At 44.7% G+C, this 21,800-nt stretch overlaps 1 protein-coding gene and 1 pseudogene across 11 annotated transcripts in view; both read right to left on the reverse strand.

Annotated features, from left to right (window-relative positions):
• Window positions 1–21,800, reverse strand: part of MTHFS (methenyltetrahydrofolate synthetase) — a 324,398-nt gene that overhangs the window by 47,400 nt on the left and 255,198 nt on the right. For 5 of the 11 annotated variants that reach the window (XM_028496394.2, XM_028496395.2, XM_055087882.1 and 2 more), the window contains exon 5: window positions 2,853–2,926. The exons of 2 other annotated variants lie outside the window; for them this stretch is intronic. In XM_028496394.2, the coding sequence (XP_028352195.1) occupies window positions 2,853–2,926 (74 nt within the window). Of the gene's footprint in view, window positions 1–2,852; window positions 2,927–7,241; window positions 10,836–10,918; window positions 11,026–15,526; window positions 16,072–21,800 lie in introns of those variants that run through there. 4 more of the 11 variants (XM_028496396.2, XR_008618540.1, XR_008618541.1 and 1 more) reach the window with 4 other exon arrangements.
• Window positions 18,550–19,613, reverse strand: LOC102976174 (AKT-interacting protein-like; annotated as a pseudogene).

Genomic DNA, 21,800 nt, shown 5'->3' on the forward strand with positions numbered 1-21,800 from the left:
ATCAGGAACCACAGTTCCACCTGAGAGGAGGACATAGACTTACTCTTGTGGCCAAAGATTTAGCACCTGAGGAGGGCCCTGGACATCCTATGTCCACCAGGTCAGAGTCTTTCCCTGACCCTCACCTTCTTTTCTGAGTCCAATACAAATGATACCTCCATTCCCTTGCCTGGCATCCCCAGCTGATAACTGTTAGGCTGGGTGGGGACCAGGATGCTGAGCCCTGACCCCAGAACTTCCAGCTGCTGGGTGCCGCTCTGAATGGTCCATTCACCCGGAAACAAGATGTCCATGATCACACAGCACCTTCTGTCCTTACACCCCACCCACCGGAGCACCCCTACAACACACACACACACACACACACACACACACACACACACACACAGAGATGGCCGTGCCAGCCAGGGATAGGTCAAAATCAACCTCAAATCATTATCTAATAAACCTTGATTTCTCTCCAAGGGCCGCTTACAGCCCAGACGATGCTCCCAGGCTCCAGCCCTCCAGAATCCGAACTCATCTTCCCTTTCCATTAGCCTTGGGGGCTGAGGTATCCACTTGCCTAGGCTGTTAAGACTATAAAGCAAAAGACACTCGCTCAACAGTCTCCCCCAACCCCTACCACGAGCCAGGCCCTGCCCCCAGCACCCATTCTGAAGAAACACAGTTCCAGAAGTGGATGGGCTCACTGTCTGCTCCAGCAGACACAGAGGTGGGTCCTTCCTGAGAGAAGAGTTAAGCGCTCCCTCTGCTATAGGCACGATGTCAGCACACTCACAGGACTGGGTTTCCCACGAGGGCTACTAAGCAGATGGGCAAGGCAGAGATGTAAAACAAATGGAGAAAACAATTTTTTAAAGAATATGGATATTTCCAAAAAGGAACTTTAAATTATCATAACAGGAAAAATCAGAATTTTGGGGGACTTTCTCTCACAGCTTTTATGGTTCTGTGGTGGTTTTTTGGTTTTTTTTTTTGCAGTACGCGGGCCTCTCACTGTTGTGGCCTCTCCCGTTGCGGAGCACAGGCTCCGGACGCGCAGGCTCAGCGGCCGTGGCTCACGGGCCCAGCCGCTCCGCGGCATGTGGGATCTTCCCGGACCGGGGCACGAACCCGTGTTCCCTGCATTGGCAGGCGGACTCTCAACCACTGCGCCACCAGGGAGGCCCCTCTGTGGTGTTTTAATTTGAATTATGTATGAGACCAAGGTGTCAACATGGATCTTCATGCTAAGGCCTCTGAAGGTCAAGTCCATCTCTTCCTTGGGGGTTCAGGAAAAGCTCCCCAACAATCACTTTCTGAAGCCATTTAGACAAAGAAGGGAGATCCTCTTCTGCTTTATATCATGTTTCACTGCTGTCTTGTTTAACAGAAAAATAAGCCTGTTGGGGACGGGTTTGCATGTCTCTGGGTGCAGTTAAGGACAATGGGTAATATATTGTCTCAACAAATATGTAACCACATTTCACAGTACCCTGGGGAGGGGCCGTTTGCTGCTGCCAGCGGCTGGCTCTATATCTTCGAAAGAACCATATTCCAAGCACTGCAGACATGATACATCAGCAGAAAAGGATGGTATTGTATGGGCCATCTGAATGGGAGCTGTAGGAAGAGGAGCTTGAGATAGCGGGGTTGGGGGGTGGCACATAAGCTTCATATAATTACTGCCCCTGAATCCAATCTTAAGCTCTGCATTACACCCTGAGATTCTAAGGGGGACCACACCCCTGAGATGGATAAAATGTTAAAATGCTCACTTTCTCTGGTCTGCTCTCTTGCCACTAGCTGTGCCCTTGAGATGAGTTTGAGATAGGCTGGGACCTGGGACCCTTTGCTGGGACCTGGGACCTTTTGCTGCAGTGCTGCAGTGCTGCAGTGCTTGCACATGGACACACCTCTCCCCGAGCAACAAAATACAAAGAAATTGTACAGGACTAAAAGTAACTGCGTGCATGCACAGTTGGGGCAAATTCTGGACAAAAGATACAAAGAGACCAAAAAAAATAAATAAATAAAACCCTACTGCCACTTCTGAAGAGCCTGGAGCATAACTGGGTGTCGGGAGCAAAAGCAGGGTTCTGTGCATGTGCCCTGCACACACCACCACCTAAGGGGTCGCAGAACACCTAAGCCACCCCCTGGCCCGACCCCTGGACACACCCCTACCCTCACTCCATATAAAAAACAAGCTTGCCCCCCCTCAGCTAGTGAGCAAGCAAGGGAACCTGTTGTTTGTTCTCACTCCCCCCGCTGCAGCAGGGGCCCCAGTAAAGCCTTGCCTGAATTTCTTGTCTGGCCTCTAGTCAATTTCTACTGATTGGGGAAGACCAAGGATCCTGGTCGTTAACAGGTTTAAAAGAGTCCCTTTATCCCTAACTCCCCTACACAGTACCTTGTACCATGCAGAACCTTCAGATGGGTTGTTTCCATTTGCAGAACTTTCCTCTCTCTGCACTCCCCTGGCCTCCATTGTGTGTAGTAGTTCACCCTGTAGGCCTCCTTATTAGATAGCAAGCTTCAGAGGGCGGACACCACATCTCACCCCTTTCTGGTCACCCATCTCCCACCAGGGGTTGGGCTGAGCACATGGTGAAGAATGGGTGCTTACTAAAAGCTTGTTGAATTGAATTGAGAGGCATACATCACAATTCAGATTCCTGAAGATGCAGTTCCTGAGTTTAAATACATCAGAACGATTTTCTTCACCTTAACACAAGTTAGCAATTTCCCCAGCTTGAATCTGCCGTAGTGAACTCCTCCAGCAGAAGTGAAGCAAGACTATAAACTGTGCCCGAGTTTGGGAGCTTTTTAAGGAAATGGGAAGTGACACATTTGTTGGCAATACTCACGAGTGGGAGCCCAGGTCTGGTCTGAGTAGACTAACAGATTCCTCCGGCTGTTAACAACTTTCAGCTGGGCCAACCTGTGGGAAATATCCACATCCTCTTAGCTCAGTAAAATCACCATCCGTTTCCCTATGTATCAATACAATGCAAAAGACCAGATTTCAGAAGGTGAGAGCCAGGCATCTGAAAGACCAATGGCTATCTGTCTGCTCGGAAGTCCTCGGCTTGGTAACACCATGGAGTTGCAGAGCAGTTACAGGTATCATTGGCTGAGTTCCTCCTAAGTGCCAGCATGCAGACCACACAGGTAACTTAGGACAAGGTCGCTGATCTCCAGGGGTTCAAAGTCTATCTGGAGCCAGAAATGAGTAATGTTACGCAGTCATTACTGCATAGAGTTAGCAATAGGGACGAGCGTGGTGAAGTGGCACTAGACCTGACCAGGGTTGGAATGCCAACCACAAAGACTTCCCAGCCCCCTGAGCTGCATGTTGAGAGACAGGAAAGGATTACATGGATGAAGGAACAGTCAAGGGATGAATGAAGAACACTGAGGCCTCCTGCAGGAGGGAATTATATGTAGTTCAGAACAGCTGAAGTATGCATGAGGAGGGGAGAGGCTGGAGAGGTTTGCCTGTGATGGGACACGGCAGGGGGACCGCGCTAAGGGGCGTGAGCAGATACGTCAGCCCAGAAGCAGCGAAGAGTTGCGGAGGCGTCTTGGGTGTAACTGGGGACTTGCTCTGTGTTCTAGAAAGATCATTGAGACACAGGTTTGGAAAATAGATTTGAGAAAGGTAAGTCTGGAGGCAGGAACACCACTTAGGAAGCCACCAGGTGAGAGGCAAAGGAGAAAGAATCGAAACCTATTAATCAGATTAAATTAGTGAAGCCAGTGATTAAAATAGACACAGACAGGAGAGGAAAGCAGAAGTAAAGGATGCTAGTTCCAGGTCTCTGGTAACTGGGAGGAGGACAGTTCCATGGGAATGGCTGAAGGAAAGCACCGAAGAACAAGGAGGCTGGTTTCCAACGTGTCTACTTTGAGGTTCCTGCAAAACATTATACGGGAGAAATCTACACAGTTAGATGTATGGAGCAAATCACAGGAGAAGAAGGCTGGGCTGGAATTAAAGTTTTTCACAAAATATTATTTCCTGTGCCTTACAAAGGGAGACTGAGTAAGTGAGTTTGGGAATACTGTATTCTGTATCCTAGACTACACCCCCATCTTGGAGACCCTCAAGGCACTGTAGCATATTAAGTTTCCAAGATATCCTGCAACAAAGACATCTTCTTTATTCATGTTGTCCAAGCTTATTTGTCTGCGGAACGCCTTTTCCAGTGAGGAAATGTCAACCAGATGTTGACATTGAGGGCCACAGTTGGGGACAGCCGGTCATAGGTGATGGGTAAAGCCACAAGAGTGCAGATTGGTCCGTGTGTGTGTGTGTCTGTGTCTGTGCGTGTCTGTGTGTTGGTGAGGGGAGAGTTAAGGACAGAATCCCAGCAATATCTGCTTGTAACATCTATTTAAGCCACCTGAGTCTACCCTTACACTATGGTACTGATGGCCACGAAAGGAGAGCTGTGGCCTTTTCTGCCTCATCTTTGGTCATCACTGAGTACCTGCCTCACTTGCCTATTGACTTTGTGTAACAAGCAATATGCATTGATTCAACAATTACTTAGTGACCAGCACTGTGGCTAGAGAGACAAAGGAATCACTGGCTCATGACCTTGGGGTTGTACCGTCTCACCTACCTACCAGTCCTGTCTCTCCTCATCTGCCCTACTGTCCTTCAGACTGTCTTCTAAGGACCTAGAAGACTTAGGCTTACTTCACTGGTCTTTTCCCTCTGCTGGCCATCTTGATTAAGACTACCTTCTCTGATTTGGAGCCCCAGAATCCAAATCTGTGAGCAGCCCTGCCTAGACTTTGGAGGACTTTTAGAGAGATCACAAAATGTATTGATGTTGAGTAGGGGAAGGGAAACTTGCAAACGTCCAAAAAAAAAAAATAGTACTCTGAGGGGTAAGAAGAAAACCAAAAGAGTTCATATAAGTCAAAATAGAAGAGCATTTCTAGGAGATTGATCAACAGTGTCCAATGTCCAGTGAGGTCCAGAAAGGCAGCAGTGGGGCCTGGCAACCAGACACCATTAAGGACTCTCACGAGAAGGATTTTGGAGATGGATACAACACTGAATTCAAGTCGTTCAAAAAATGGATGGGGTGAGGAGAAGGACACAGGTGTCAACTTCTCTTTTTAGAAGTATCATTCTGAAATAAAGTGTAAAAGAAGGCCATGGATAAAGGGAAGAAGGCTAAGGGAGACTTTCCAGATGAGAGAGGGTGAAACAATTTGATGTAGAGGAAGAGTCAGGAGAGAGGGAAAGTTGAAAATACAGAGGGTCACAGCAATCCCACTCCTGGGCATATACCCAGAGAAAACCATAATTCAAAAAGATACATGCAGCCCAATGTTCATTGCAGCACTATTTACAATAGCCAGGACATGGAAGCAACCTAAACGTCCATCAACAGAAGAATGGATAAAGAAGATGTGGTACATATATACAATAAAATGTTAGCCGTAAAAAATAACGAAATTGTGCAATTTGCGGAGATGTGGATGGACCTAGAGACTGTCATACAGAGCGAAGTCAGAAAGAGGAAAACAAATAACGTATAATATCGTTTATATGTGGAATCTAGAAAAACTATATAGATGAACTTATTTTTAAAGCACAAATAGAGACACAGATGTAGAGAACAAATGTATGGATACCAAAGGGGGAAAAGGGGAAAAGAGGGGATATATACATATATATATATATACACATAGCTGATTCACTTTACTGTACAGCAGAAACTAACACAACGTTGTAAAGCAACTATACTCCAATAAAAATTATTTTAAAAAAAGAAAATACCGAGGGTCAGGGGGCTACTTCAAGGAGTGAGATCTCTGAGAAGCTGGGAGGGCTAGAACCCAGTGCTCAGGAGAGACTTGAATGGGAGGAAGGGCACCAGGGCTGGAAGGAAGGAGGAGAGACTAGCATATTAGTTTCCCAGGACTGTTATAACAAAGTACCACAAACTGGGTGGCTTAAAACAATAGACGTTTATTATCTTGCAATTCTGGAGTCTAGAAATCCAAAATCAAGGGGTCAGCAGGGCCTTACTCTCCCACGTTTGTAGGGGAGAATCTGTTCCAGGCCTGTCCCTTATAGCTGCTGGAGTCACTGGCGATCCCAGGCTTTCTACATCTTGCAGCTGCGTTGCCCCAACCTCTATTTCCATTGTCACTTGGCACTGTCCCCTGTGTGTGCCTGTCCAAGTTTCCCCTTTTCATAAGGACACCCAAATCATACTGGGTTAAGAAGGTGACTGTTAGCAAAGAAGGTGGTCGTTTGTTTTTAAAAGCTTCCCCAAGATAATTAGAAAGAAATGTTTGGAAATGAATTGCCATCAAGTACCTACTATGGGTCAGGCACTGTGCATTTGCATAAAGTATCTCATGCCTAGTGCCCAGAAATTCCATCCATCGTTAACTTCAATGTTCCTGGAAGAGAGCTTTGGTTCCGGAAAAAGCTCCAGATTGGTCTATGGATCAGTGATTCACTCAGTTTACACCTAATGAGACTCATCTAACTAATTATGCCGCTCTGTTGCTCAGAAAATTGCACTGGTTCCCTCTTTAAAGTTACAAAATAAAGTCCAAGTTCCTAATCTGATTCTCAAGGCCCCCACGACCTGTGTAACATTATTTCCTGCTATTTTCCTTTGCATACCCCACGCTAGAACACGCCCCTGCATTGCATCTTCCCCCTCGCTCACACTTGGAGGGAAGAGTCTGTCGGGTCTCACACTCTTCCCTCCGTCAAGCACACCTGCCTCACTGCCATCACTGCTGTCACCCTGACTGCTTCAAGATCCACTACATATGCCAACTCCTTTAGGGACTTTTTCCTGACCCTTTACAACCGGAAGTAACATCTCTCCTCTCACCTGCACACATTTATCTGCATCCCCTATGACATGATCATGATCAACCTATCACTAGTTCTGCACACGAGTCACCTTTCCTACAGTTGTGGGGCATATAGGGGCTAGTTCAGCATTTGATGACTGCTCCTCAAAGCACCTTGCAGTGTCTGGCACACAGTAAGAGCTCAGTGGGTATTTGCCAAGTGGATAAAAAAATTAAAGACACTGTTCTTGATTGATAGGAAAAGATCAAAAAATAATACTGAGAGGCCTGGCCTAGGGAATCTTTCACGATAAGCAAGCCCAGATCATGGAGAGGCCCTGTAAACTTACCTGCAGCAATGTAAAGACAGTGCTGGAAGGATAGAGTGTAAAGGAGGGTTAAAGTTAGGCTCTTTGGTCACAAGCAACAGAAACCAATTCTAGCTGGTATAAACAAAAGAGAATTTATTGGAAGGATGCCTGCATACTCATAGAATTGTCTGGAAGACTGACCATATAGGACAAAAACCACTTGACTGTTGGGGGCCACCAGTCTGGAATTCATAAAGTCCTAACTATTTTTGTGTCCCTCCATTCAAGAAACAAAGTTCCAGAACAGAGTACAAATAGCCTTAACATAGGTCACATGCTCAGCCCTTGGCTATATCAGGGGTATGAGACAAAATATCCAGCATAATTAACGTTATGAGTATTCTGAGTATATTCTCAGAGCCGTATATTGTGTTGGCTGCCATCATGACAGTACTACAGCCGAGTGCTATTTCAGGGGTATTTGGACATTCTGAGTGCTTTGCATCTTCTAAACTCACCCAACTATCCCTACTGCAATTGTCAGGACCTCGTTCTTTTCTCTATTTTTTTATTTTTAAACTTTTTAAATTTAATTTAATTTATTTATTTTTGGCTGCATTGGGTCTTTGTTGCCATGCGCGGGCTTTCTCTAGTTGCGGTGAGCAGGGGCTACTCTTCGTTGCAGCGCGTGGGCTTCTCATTGCGGTGGCTTCTCTTGTTGCCGAGCACGGGCTCTAGGTGCACGGGCTCAGTAGTTGTGGCTTGCAGGCTCTAGCGTGCAGGCTCAGTAGGTCTAGCGCACAGGCTTAGTTGCTCCGTGGCATGTGGGATCTTCCCGGACCAGGGCTCGAACCCACGTCCCCTGCATCGGCAGGCGAATTCTTAACCGCTGCGCCACAGGGAAGCCCAGGACCTCATTCTTTTCTGATTAATGCTTCACCTTACACATGATCCCTGGTGAGGCCGTATATTCAACTGACCTTGTCATTAAAAAAATCCATGGGATGCAACTCTGAGTTTGATCTTCAGTTATTTCAGTTCTAAAATTACAGGAATTAAGAGATTATTTTGGAACTTTCACAAAACATCCCTGAGTTTCATTGTATTCCCTGATGTTAGAATCTAGGAATTTGAACTGTTGGTTATCATGCTTGAAGTTACTGAATGCTATTGGAGACACCTACCTTTGCCTACCATATCAGACAGTGTTCCTGGTCAAAAACAGTAGAAACTACCTGCAGCATACTTAACACACCTATAAAGAAGATATTAAGGAACTCACAGAATTAAATGGAAGGCTGGACAACCAGACTTTGAGGCAGGATGAAAACCATATCAGGAACAACTCAACCTTCAGGAATGGGCCACTGGAATCTACCTCCCATCATTGTGCTCGAGATCCAACAGCCCAGGAAAAGTAATATGGTGGGCAGAGTGTAGCTGAGTGCCGTCTATTGGCTGAACCAAGGCAGTGAGAGGACCTCACAGAAGATGTAACCTGCAGGGCTCCTCCTGGGTGGGCTGTTGGAGAGAGTAAATTTGGCTTCCTTTTTCCAGGGCTGGTCTGAAATATGGGGTCGTCACAGCCCCAGGGTAGCCCTTATCAACTGTTGGTGGGAGTTGGTGGATGAAGAGCAGCCCACCTCCCTCACCCCTTGGGAGACAATTCTGAGATGTGTCCTTTGCCATCCCCCAGAGGTCCCTAGTAGGACTGAGCCCAAGATGCCCATGGTGGTGACCTGCTCAGGGCCACACTTCCCTTCCCTGTCTCACTTCCCTAACCTCCTACCACCGTTTCTGAGATCACCTCCCAAATAAGCTAACTGCACCCCATCCTTGTCTCAGTTAGGGTTAGGATTCTGGAAGAACCCAACCTAAGACACACATACTGCTTCTCATCCAGCTTACCCCAACCCCATGGGTCTTCACTCTCAAGTGAGAACTAAATAGGGAAATTTTATAAAGGTGAGCTTCTCAAAAATCAGAAGAGACCCCAAATTATATGATTCCATTCATATGAAATGTCCCCAGTAAGCAAGCCCATACAGACAAAAGTAAATTAAGGGTTTCCAGGGAATAGGGAGTTACTGCTTAAGGGGTTCAGAGTTTCTGTTTGGGGTGATGAAAAAGTTCTGGAAGTAGTGATGATGACTGTATACATTGCAAATGTAATTAAAGCTATGGAACTGTACACTTTAAAACGGTTAAAATGGTAAATCTTATGTTATATGTATTTTACCACAATAAAAAAATAGTAAGAAAATCAGGTGGTAGATTTTTACATTTCAAGTATAAGAGAGACTATACATTTACTGTTGTCTTTTTTTTTTTTTTTTTTTTTTTTTTGCCTAACACAATACCCATAATAACCCTCGCAATTCCTGCCATCTGCCGTCTGGGTTCCCCTTTTGGGTTCCCCTGTCCTTGGGCTCACTTTGCTGCAGTGGTGATCACATACAATGTTTGCTGGGCTTGTGGACACCCACGGTGAACCTCAGGACTTAAGCTGGTCTGCCTGCACCGTTCTCAGGGCTGGTCACACGCAGCTGGGTCCGCAGAAGCCTGTGGTCCACAAACAGATGGGAGTTTCCTCTCAATTTACCCCCTGTGAACTCCTTCCCCACCACTTAGCAGTCTCCTCTCACATCCAGACCCTGAGGGTCAATTTGGAGGTTGATGACACCCATATGGACGATGCTTGAACTGAACGTGGGTGCAGCTGTTGGGGGCTACTAGGACCAGATGTTCGGCTGATGATCCTCTCCGGCTCAAGAGGAACTCGTCTGAAGCGGTGTTCATAGGAGACTGCCTGCTGAGAAACTACTGATCTGTCTTAGAAAACCGTTGTCTTTCAGTGAGCCTTAAATAGCCTGAGTTTCAAGGACTTAAGGAGAGAGAGAGAGGCGAAGGTTTGGAAAAGCAGAGGTCACCCACTGGTAGGTGTGCGCCTTGCAGCTATGTTTTGCTCGGCCCTCCCTGAATTTTTAAAACTCAGTTGCCGTGATTTACAAATTGCTCACCCAGTCGCCACCTCCTACATCTCACGCCTGGCTTGCTTTCTCTTTTTCACTTCACCTGCCTGGCCAGAGCATGCGTTCATGTTTGTTCTTCCCAGTTATACAACTCTGCGGCATGACGGTGATATCCACCAGGGTTCTCGGCTTCCCCAGTCAATAGAAATTGACTAGAGGCCAGACAAGAAATTCAGGCAATGCTTTATTGCGGCCCCTCTGCGGCAGCGGGGGGAGCGAGAACAAACAGGTTCCCTTGCTTGCCCGCTCCCTGAAGGGGGGTGAGCCTGTTCCTTATATGGAGTGAGGGTAGGGGTGGCTTAGATGTTCTGCCCGCCCCTTAGGTGGTGTTGTGTGCAGGGGGCATGCGCAGTACCCTGCTTTTGCTCCCAACACCCAGTTTTTGCTCTGGGCTCTTCAGAAGTGGCAGTTGCGTTTTTTTGGTCTCTGTATCTTTTGTCCAGAATTTGCCCCAACTGCGCATGCACGCAGTTATTTTTAGTCCCTTATAGTTTCTTTGTATTTTGCTGCTGGAGGAGAGGTGTGTCCAGGTGCCAGCACTGCAGCAAAGAGTCCCAGGTCCCAGTCGGTCTCAACAGGATTCAATGACTCCTCCTGAGCTGCTGTTCCTGGGTGAACGTTGAAGAGTGGCTCATAGGCAGAATAATCATGTCTTGTCTTTGTTTATCTAAAATGGAGGAAATCTGTTTTCAGCTCCCCCTCAAAGAACACAATGATTCTTTTTACTGAAAGGAGTTTTGAAGCTCTCACCCGAACATGCAAAGAATACAGCCACATCCGAGATCCTCTAGGCCCACGGGGCAGTCAGATAAGGGATCCTGAGTTCTGAGATCTCAGCCATGACTGTCACCAGCCACCTGTTGAAGGAAGCAGAACCTTCGTACGTCTCAACTGATACAACCTCGTCCATCGAGATGGTTCTTTTTTTTTTTTTTGCGGTACGCGGGCCTCTCACTGCTGTGGCCTCTCCCGTTGCGGAGCACAGGCTCCGGACGCGCAGGCTCAGTGGCCATGGCTCACGGGCCCAGCCGCTCCGCCGCATGTGGGATCCTCCCGGACCGGGGCACGAACCCGTGTCCCCTTCATCTCCAGGTGGACTCTCAACCACTGCGCCACCAGGGAAGCGCGAGATGGTTCTTTGAGTAAAGGGCACGCCGCAGACTCTCATACCCCAGTTCCTTGTCCTTCTGGGGGTTCAGAGGCAACATTTCCCAGCCTCCTTTACACTTTGGCAGGGCTTGTGGCTAAGTTCTAGCCAGCTGGGCTGAAGCAAGGTGTTTCCCACGCACAAAGCTCCATCCTCTCTCCCTTTCCACCGGTGGCATGGAGAGGGGCTTGGATGTAGAACAGAGCCACGAAATGGAAGAAGGACCCTGGGTTCCTGAGTCGCCGCCACCTCCCACTGAAATGACTGCTCTTCCTTCCCGTCTTCCCCTGCTGTCCTTCCTCATTCCACACGCCAAATCTCAGTGTTCTCCAGGATGGAATTTTCAGTCCTTTCCTCTCCTCATGACGTATGCTCTCCTTATGTGACCTCAGCTACCACCTATGGGCTAGTGCCAAACACCAAACACCAGTCCACATCCTTTCTGACCAGACACCTCCGTCCCAGGGGAAGGGACATGGAGAATTCACAGGCACATGCATTAAAAAGTAAGAACATTCTAGATAGTGATAAGGGTTTTGAAGAACATTCTGGATAGTGATAAGGGCTTTGAAGAAAATGAAAACAGGGTAATGAGACAAAAAGGGCCTGAGAGAAGGGACTTGTTGGTTTCCATGACGTGGTTGGCCGAGTGAATCCTGTGAATGATGAGGATTAGTAACAGCCTCAGTCAAAGCCTGTAAGCTGGACCAAGCTCAGTGAGTCAAGGAGACTGAAGGGGGGCCAGAGTAGCCAGAGCCCTGTGAGACGATGGAAAGCAGCAGAAGGAAAGACCAGAGAAGAAGGCAGGGGCAGATGGTGCAGAACATTTCCAGGCTTGCTAGAGACTTGCACTTTTATTTTATTTTTTATTTATTTAATTTTTTTTGCGGTACGCAGGCCTCTCACTGCTGTGGCCTCTCCCGTTGCTGAGCACAGGCTCCGATGCGCAGGCTCAGCGGCCATGGCTCACGGGCCCAGCTGCTCCGCGGCACTTGGGATCCTCCCGGACCGGGGCACGAACCCGCGTCCCCTGCATCGGCAGGCGGACTCTCAACCACTGCGCCACCAGGGAAGCCCAAGACTTGCACGTTTAAAAGTGCATTAAAAAGCCATTGGAGGATTTTGAGCTTGCGGTTGTTATCATCTGATTTACGTTTTTAAAAGATTACTCTTGCTGCTTTGTGAAGAACGGAGTGTCAGGACCACGGACCAGTAAGCAAGCACTGCAGTAGTCCGGGGCAGGTTCCAAGGCCTGAGACTAGGGTGGTAACCAAGGAGGTGAAGAGAAGTAGGATCTGAGAGCAAGGCCAGGTCTTGCTGCAGGATTGATGGAAGGGATGAAGAAGACAGAATCAAGATTACAGATTTGTCATTTAGGCAGATGGAATGGAACCATTCAATAAAGTAGGGCAGTCTGCGGGAGGAACAGGTTTGGGAATATAATGAATTTAGTTACAGTTGGTAGTGTAAAGACAGTGGTCATGGTAGTGGTAGTAGAAGCAGAAGAAAATCAGAATAGTGTACAGGAAAACCTCATTGTTCCTATGGAGTCTTTAGGGAGATAAGTTATTTTAAAAGCATGTTTCAATTTAGAATATATATATGGAATTATTGAGGAAACGTTTTCATTTCATTGTTAATAGAAAGTCAGTAGGGCTTCCCTGGTGGCGCAGTGGTTGCGCCAGCGGTTGCGCGTCCGCCTGCCGATGTAGGGGAACCGGGTTCGCGCCCCGGTCTGGGAGGATCCCACATGCCGCGGAGCGGCTGGGCCCGTGAGCCATGGCCGCTGAGCCTGCGCGTCCGGAGCCTGTCCTCCGCAACGAGAGAGGCCACAGCAGAGGGAGGTCCGCATACCACAAAAAAAAAAAAAAAAAAAAAAGAAAGTCAGTATAACTGAATCTAACTTCCTAGTTTAAGAGATGGAAGTTAGCTTGTGTACAGAACAAGGTCATTAAGACTTTTTTTTTCAAATGAGGCTGTGTGTGTGTGTGTGTGTGTGTTTGCTGAACTATTTTTTTTAATTATGTAAGTTTTGGATATACAGCATCACAATTCAACATCTGTATACACTATAAAGTGATCACTACCACAAGTCTAGTTACCACTCATCACCATAGAGTTGAGCCCTTTCACCCATTTTGCCCAACCCCCAACGCTCTTTCCCGCTGGTAATTGCTAATCTGACCTCTGTATCTGAATTTGTTTTTGTTTTATTTTGTTTGTTCACTTGTTTTGTATTTTTAGATTCTACATATGAGTGCAATCATATGGCATTTGTCTTTCTCTTTCTGACTTATTTCACTTAGTGTAATACCCTCAAGGTCTATCGATGTTGTCACAAATGGCAGAATTTCATTCTTTTCTACGGCTGAGCAGAATTCCATTGTGTATGTGTACCACATCTTCTTTGTCCATTCAACTGTCAATGGGCCCTAAGGTTGTTTCCATATCTTGGCATTTGTAAACAATGCTACAAAGAACATACAAGTGCATACATCTTTTCAAATTAGTATTTTTGTGTTCTTTGAATAAATACCCATAAGTGGAATAGCTGGGTCATATTGTACTTCTATTCTTAATTTTTTGAGGAAGACTGTTTCCCACAGTGGTGCTATGGGACCAATATATAGTCCCACCAACAGTGTACCCAACAGTGTAACAGGGTTCCCTTTTCTCCACATCCTCTCCAACCAATGTTATTTCTTGTCTTTTCAATAACAGCCATTCTAAGAGGTGTGAAGTGATATCTCATTGTGAGATATCTCATTGTGAGATATCTCATCTCGATAAATGCCAAAAAAGCATTTGACAAAATTCAACATCTATTTATGTTAAAAAAAAAAAACTCTCAACAAAGTGGGTGTAGAGGAAACGTACCTCAACATAATAAAGGCCATATGTGACAAACCCCTAGCTGACATCATACTCAATAGTGAAAAGCTGAAAGCTTTTCCTGTAACATCAAGAACAAGACAAGGATGCCTACTCTCACCACTTGTATTCAACATACTATTGAAAGTCCAACCACAGGAATTAGGCAAGAAAAAGCATTCAAATCAGAGAGGAATAAGTAAAACTGTCACTATTTGCAGATGACATGACACTAGGCATAGAAAACCCTGAAGACTCCACCAAAAAATACAAACAAAAAAAAAATTAGAACAAATAGATGAATGCAGTAAAGTTGCAGGATACAAAATCAATATACAGAAATCTGTTGCATTTCTATACACTAGTAGTGAACTATCAGAAAGAGAAATTAAGAAAACAATCCCATTTACAATTTCAACAGAGAATAAAATATCTAGGAATAAATTTAATCAGGAGGAGAAAGATCTGTACACTGAAAACCATGAGACACTAATGAAAAAAATTGAAGAAGACACACATAAATGGAAAGATATTCCATGCTCATGAATTGGAAGAATTAGTATTGTTAAATGTCTATACCCAAATTCAAAGCAATCCTTATCAAAATTCAATGGCATATTTCACAGGACTATAACAAATAATTCTAAAATGCATATGGAACCACAAAAAATTTTGAATAGACAGAACAATTTTTGAGGAAAAAGAACAAAGCTGGAGGTATCATTTTCCCTGACTTCAAACCATACTACAAAGCTATAATAAGCAAAATAGTATGGTACTGGCATGAAAACAAACACACAGACCAATGGAACAGAATGAGAGCCTAGAAATAAACTCACACACATATATGGACAATTAATTTATGACAAAGAAGTAAAGAACATACAATGGAGAAAGTATAGTCTTTTCAGTAAATGGTTCTGGGAAACGGGACAGCCACCAAAACTGCAAAAAAAATGAAACTAAACCACTCTCCTACACCATACACAAAAATTAACTCAAGTGGATTAAAGACTTGAATGTAAGACATGAAACCATAAAATTCCTGGAAGAAAACATAGGTGGCAACCTCGTTGACATTGGTCTTAGCAATATATTTGTGGATCTGACTCCAAAGGCAAGGGAAACAAAAGCAAAAATAAACAAATTGGGATACATCAAGTTAAAAAGCTGCTCCACAGCTAAGGAAATCATCATCAAATGAAAAGGATACCTACTGAATGGGAGAAGGTATTTGCAAACCATATATCCAATAAAAGGTTAATATCCAAAATATAAAAGAACTCATACAACTCAAAAAACCGAACCAAATGCACTGATACATTTCAAAATAATTATGATACTGTACTAATCCTTAGCATTTCTCATAGTTAAAAAAAAAAAAAGTCTTCTGCCTTGCCAATCCCCTGCCCCACAAACCTGTCATAAAGCTTATTAATTCCCAAGCAGGTGCTGAAAAGGTCCCAAAAAGCAAGGGAAGGTAACTTTGCATGCCATGAGAAAGAGTTCCAACTTTATTCTATAGCCCCTGAGGAATCAGCAAAATGTTTTAAACATGAAAGTAAAATGATGAGGTTTGTGATCAATAAAAATTATACTCATGATGATATGGAGGAGGAACTACAGGAGAGAAGCTGGATGCAGGAACACTAGTTAGAAAGGAGGCTGGTGGCAGTAGTTGAGGTATCCTGGCGGAGGTACGTTGGCAAAGCAGAGGTGATGGTGGGGGATGGAGTTGAGGGACCAGCAGAGTTGATGAGCACTGAATATGCAGACAATGAAGATGGAAATAAAAGGCAGGAAAAAGAGACTTCCCTGGAGGTCCAGTGGTTAAGACTCCGCGCTCCCAATGCAGGCAGTGCCGGTTCCATCTCTGGTCGGGGAACTAAGATCCCACATGCCGTGCGGCACAGCCAAAAGAAAAAAAAAAGAAGGCAAGGAAGAAAGAGTAGTTATACAGCAGGAAGAGTCAGTAGGCCTGGCAAACACTGGCACAGTGAGGTAACCAATAGACAAATTCATTTTTGTGTAATAACAACACAAATTGAAACTCTGTGGTGTCCCCATAGTATAAAATTTAACTTTATCTTTGAATCAAGAGCACATCTTAAACGTTACCACGTGCCAGAGAAAGCCCTAACACACAGGTAGGAGAAGCAAATTGCAATTGGACATCCAAGTTGATGCACTGGCCCTGCATAGACCTGATGGAAGTGTTTAGGGGCTGGCAACTTAGTTAACCTGGGCCAATGACCGGAACCCTCAACTGAGCACTTAGGTCCATGAGAGACTGTGTCAAAGGGGTGAGAAAACCTGCTATCAGTGAAATGTTTTCTAAAGCAAATTGTATGGCATATCCTGAAGGTGATTTAAAGAGCAGTAAAAAGGTGAAACTAATACTTATTTCATCTTAAAATTTTAATCCATTTATTTCCATATAGGACATTATGATTCTAATTTAATTTTCTCCTAAAATAGTGAACCATGTATATTAAAATTTTTCAATTTTTATCCTACCAATTAATTACAAATGCTATCTTTATCATGTGTGATAGTCTGTTTAGGGGGTGGGTTAACTCAGACTCAATGACTAACAAGGGGAGAAGGGACCAACAAGCTTTGCTTGTCCAGTGCAAATGGAATCATTCCAGAAAGCAGCCAGCGTGGCCCCTGCAACATCTTGGTTTTACATTAAAAAGGGCTACCTATCTCTTTGGGGGAAGCGTCAAAGCTTCCCCCACTGTCTGAAACAAAGACAGTGAAACCTGTTTTACTCCACTGTCTGAAACAAAGCTGCTGGCTCAGAGGGGCCCTCACTTCACACAGGTTCCCCTAAGAGGCTGGGCCTTGTTCACTGATTGTTCAGCTGAGCTGAAACCCAGGCAGCTGCAGAGAACTGAAAACTGTGTGGTCATTCTGATCAGGGGGCAGGTCTCAGGGCTGTGCTCGTAGCTCTGGCTGTTGCCATGGCTCACCTGTTTGGAAACAAGGCTTTCCTAGGCACTTGGAAACCTATAACCTGGCAGAGCAAAGACACCACACACACACACACACACACACACACACACACACACACACACACTATATATATATATATATATATATATATATATATATATATATATACACACACCGAACTGGTCTCCCTGTGCTATGCGGCTGCTTCCCACTAGCTATCTATTTTACGTTTGGTAGTGCATATATGTCCATGCCACTCTCTCACTTCGTCCCAGCTTACCCTATCCCCTCCACGTGTCCTCAAGTCCATTCTCTACGTCTGCATCTTTATTCCTGTCCTGCCCCTAGGTTTTTGAGAACCATTTTTCTTTTTAGATTTCATATATATGCGTCAGCAAACGGTATTTGTTTTTCTCTTTCTGACTTACTTCACTCTGTATGACAGACTGTAGGTCCATCCACCTCACTATAAATAACTCAATTTCATTTCTTTTTATGGCTGAGTAATATTCCACTTATATATGTGCCACATGTTCTTTATCCATTAATCTGTTGATAGACACTTAGGTTGCTTCCATGTCCTGGCAATTGTAAATAGTGCTGCAATGAACACTGTGGTACATGACTTTTTGAATTATGGTTTTCTCAGGGTATATGCACAGTAGTGGGATTGCTGGGTCATATGGTAGTATTATTTTTAGTTTTTAAGGAACCTCCATACTGTTCTCCATAGTGGCTGTATCAATTTACATTCCCACCTGGGAATTTAGTATTTTTTAAATACATATAACAAGCCTTAGTTTTCCAAACATCCAGAAGTCTGAAAACTTCTTCAGGAGAAAATACAACCATATTGGAAAAAAAAAAATAGCAACTACGAACAAGTGTTCTGGTTTCCTCTCACTCACCTAATATGTATGTCAGTGACAGCAGTTTGTATATCAGTAACACAGTAGGCTGAACACTGAGGTTCAACCGTTCTTCCACTTAAAAGTGCTAATAAATTATGGAAACTGCTCTCTGTATACCTCTCCTTTCCATATCCTAACATATGTATAACTGAAACCACTGATTTAAAAATCATTACATAGCGCTGAACTCTGTCTCCTTTATCAGTTTAAATGAATGCAACTTCCCTTTAGCATTATATTCCAAAAAATACATAAGCCCCAATAATTTGGAGTACTAAACTAGATAACCCCCCTAAAGACACTTTTGACAGAGGTAATGCATTACATAAAAAGAGGTTTCCAGAACTTGCTGTCAGAACCTAAGCATACACGGACAACACTGACATCGTTCACTGCGCACACCGTTTTACTCTGCAGGCAGTCCTTTGCCATTGGTCAGCTTTACTAGCTTGAGTCCAGCAGGAAAGTGCATGGTGCACCAGATTGACATGCTCTTAAGTTGCTACTGTGTTCTCTTCTTTACTGAAATGTTTTACTGAGCCAGGCTTTACCCATGACAGGCCAGCAACGCGAAAACTTTTATTGTGCTGTTCTTCACGCTTTTTCTGAGTCAGCATCCTCTCTCTGGCTTCATCGGGTACAGAAGGATTCCACAGAGAAAAGCTAATTGCATAGGAGTCTTCTACTTTAGGTTGGTCAAACAAATGAGCAGTGCACACCTTAACACTGTCAACTGAATATCTTTTTCGTACAGTACTGCAGCCTCTGGATTTAGGGGGCTTGCTGTATCAATCTTGTAGAAAACTCTCCTTGCTTACATCAATACTTGCCAAATATTATTATGGACCCACCTCCATCTTGCAAATGCTTTCTTCACATCCAGTTCACCTGAGGTGGAATCAACTAGCAAGTGAAAGACGGGAATATCAAACACCAAATGTGGACAGTCACCATCTGGGTACTTATAAGGGATGTAAACTGTAAACTTAAAGACACCATCTTGATAAAGTCCATGCTGTATGAATATTACTCCAAACCACAGTAATGCAGATCAATAAGATGGCTGCACATAGACACCTGGTAACTTCTGCTTCACAGCCAAGGTAAATTCTGCAAGAAGGGAGTATTCCAGGTAGAAAGGTCTAAGAAGCATGTGTGCCATTTGTTGACTCTGTTGCTGGGCAGGAGATGAAAGCTTAGTTATGGGTGAAGCATTTTGGGGACTAGAAGGCAGCTGTTTCTTTGGAGCAGCGTGTGAGGACTGGTTTTCACACCCCCTGTTAATGTCTTCTCTTCACCATCAGATCGTTTGAGTACAGAGCTTGTAGACATGATCCAGAGGGGGTTCATAACGTGTACTCCAAACAAAGAAATTCAATGGTCTGTGTCATCAAACTCTTCCATCCTCAGAATTCACTTTACCTCGGTGTTTTCAATGCAGTGCTCCAGGCTGCCAAGAGCCATCGCGGCCCTACAGCATCTCTGGCCTCAGTGCCAGGCCAGCCCCAGCCTACTCCCCGCCGAGCCCAGCCCAAGAGAACTGACATCATTTTTTTTTTTTTTTTTCCAATTAGTTCCTGACCAGGAATCGAACCCGTGCCCCCTGCAGTGGAAACTCAGAGTCTTAACTACTGGACTGCCAGGGAAGTCTCAACCTCACTAAGTTTTGATAGTTTTCTAGTTGCTTATACTGGGTTTCCTAGGTAGATGAAAATAATAGTAATAATTTTACCTCTTACTTTCCAATATGTATATCTCTTATTTATTCCAACTTATTGTTTTGGCTAGAATTCCTAGAAATTTATCAAATGTATAATAACAGCAGGCTTCCTTATTCCTGATTATCACAGAATTAGTCTATTACTATTATATATAAAGTTGGTTCTATGTTTGAAATAGATTTTTTCTTACATTAATAAAGCATCCTTTTGCTTTTTAAATGATTGAAATCTCTTTAATGGAGACGGTACAAACTGGGAAGCACTGTGGCGAGTTGGAAAACACAGCCCCATCCGGAGGTGTAATCAGTTCCAGCCAATGGCTGCCATAGGGGCCTGAGGTGGTCAGACTTGCTTTTTTTCCAAGAGAATGCCCAAACATGGATTTTAAAAGTAAAAATCTATTGATTTTTAAAGGATGACATTATTCCACTTTTAAAAACACTATTTGGGCCACTTCTGTGAGCCAGATGCAGCCCTCAGACCACTAGTTTACAAACTCTGATGTTTGGGATTGGAAGACTCTGAGAATTCTAAGCTGGGGGACATCAGGTTTTAGAGAGAATAATATAAATGTAATCTTGGACGTGTTAAGCTAGAAATAAACCAATGAAATCTTCCAGTCAGCAGTTGGAAACATGTGCCTAGAAAATCCCTTTACATTGTTCTAAAAAGACCAAAACCTTCTGTGAGGATGTCAACATCCCTGACGGCTCTGATAAATTTGACACCATGGATATCATTCCTCTGACAGCAGCATTTGGTATGTTCCAGGCTCTGCGCTAAGTGATTTATATGTGGTATCTCATTGAAACTCACACACTATGACTTAGTTACCATTACTAGTAAGGAGGAATAAAATAGACAATAAAAGTTATCAGTGTGTTCAAGGTCATCTCATATTTGAGAAACATGAATAGGATATAGGGTTACACTAAAACGCAGATCAGAAAGTACACACACGGGACTTCCCTGGTGGTCCAGTGGTTAAGAGTCTGCACTTTCACTGCAGGGGGCTCGGGTTCGATTCCTGGTCAGGGAACTAAGATCCCACATGCCGCGCAGTGTGGCCAAAAGAAAGAAAAAAAAGAAGAAGAAGAAAGGAAAGTACATACACAAACACACTCTTAAGGTCAGTTGGCTTCTTCTTCAAGAGCTAACAAGATGTAAATATCTGACATTCTTTTCACAATGGGACATGGGATAGTCACCACCAACAAAAGACAGGGCAGGCTCCAAATGGGGTTGTTTGGAACATGATTCCCCCACCCAGCCTGTTACGGACATAGGAAACTGGGGGGTGGATCCCATGAACCTGGGGTCAGCAGCACTGTGGGACTTCTCAGGAAGAGCACTAGGGAGGAACTAAAGAGAACCACGGAAGGCGCAAGTTGTATTCTTGTGTACAAGTGCCAGTCCAGTGAGACTCACCTAGAAATTTTGGGCACAGCAGATTCATTGTGGGTAATAAACAGGTGGGCACATAGCCACGGTGTCTCCCCTATTCTCTAGGCAGCCTCATAACCAGAAGAAGCCTTGAGGCAGAAGACAGCTGGGCTCGGCTTTCCTCATGCCCTGTACGAAGGTTCTGGTCTAGAAGCAGTCTGCACAGCTTATTGCTAATTGCTGTCCTGACCCTTCCTGAGACAGCAGCATCTAGACCTGCTCTGTCACCTGACAAGCAGGTCCATTTGGCATTTCACAGGTACCAATAGGTGTGGAGGGAAGTCTCATGCCAGAAGCCTCCAGAGTTGGTGCCCTGGTTTCTGCAGTGAAACGAAGACGAAGGTTGGAAACGAAGGTTGGAAACAGGAAGCAAAACGTCCTGTACGGAATCACACAGGGAGGGGCACCCCGACAGAGCAGTTGTCTCCCAGGAGATTTGAAGCTTTAAAGAAAACAGCTCCGAGCGCCTTCTAGGAAAGGAGAATGTTTAAAGGATGCAAGGCGGTGTTTCTCCCTTTCCCTCTTGTCAAACATCATTTGCTAAACTGATTTTTAGCAAAAGCGGGTGTCTTATACTCAGA

This window comes from Physeter macrocephalus, chromosome 11 (assembly GCF_002837175.3).
Source record: "Physeter macrocephalus isolate SW-GA chromosome 11, ASM283717v5, whole genome shotgun sequence".
NCBI classification, from domain to species: Eukaryota; Metazoa; Chordata; class Mammalia; order Artiodactyla; family Physeteridae; genus Physeter; species Physeter macrocephalus.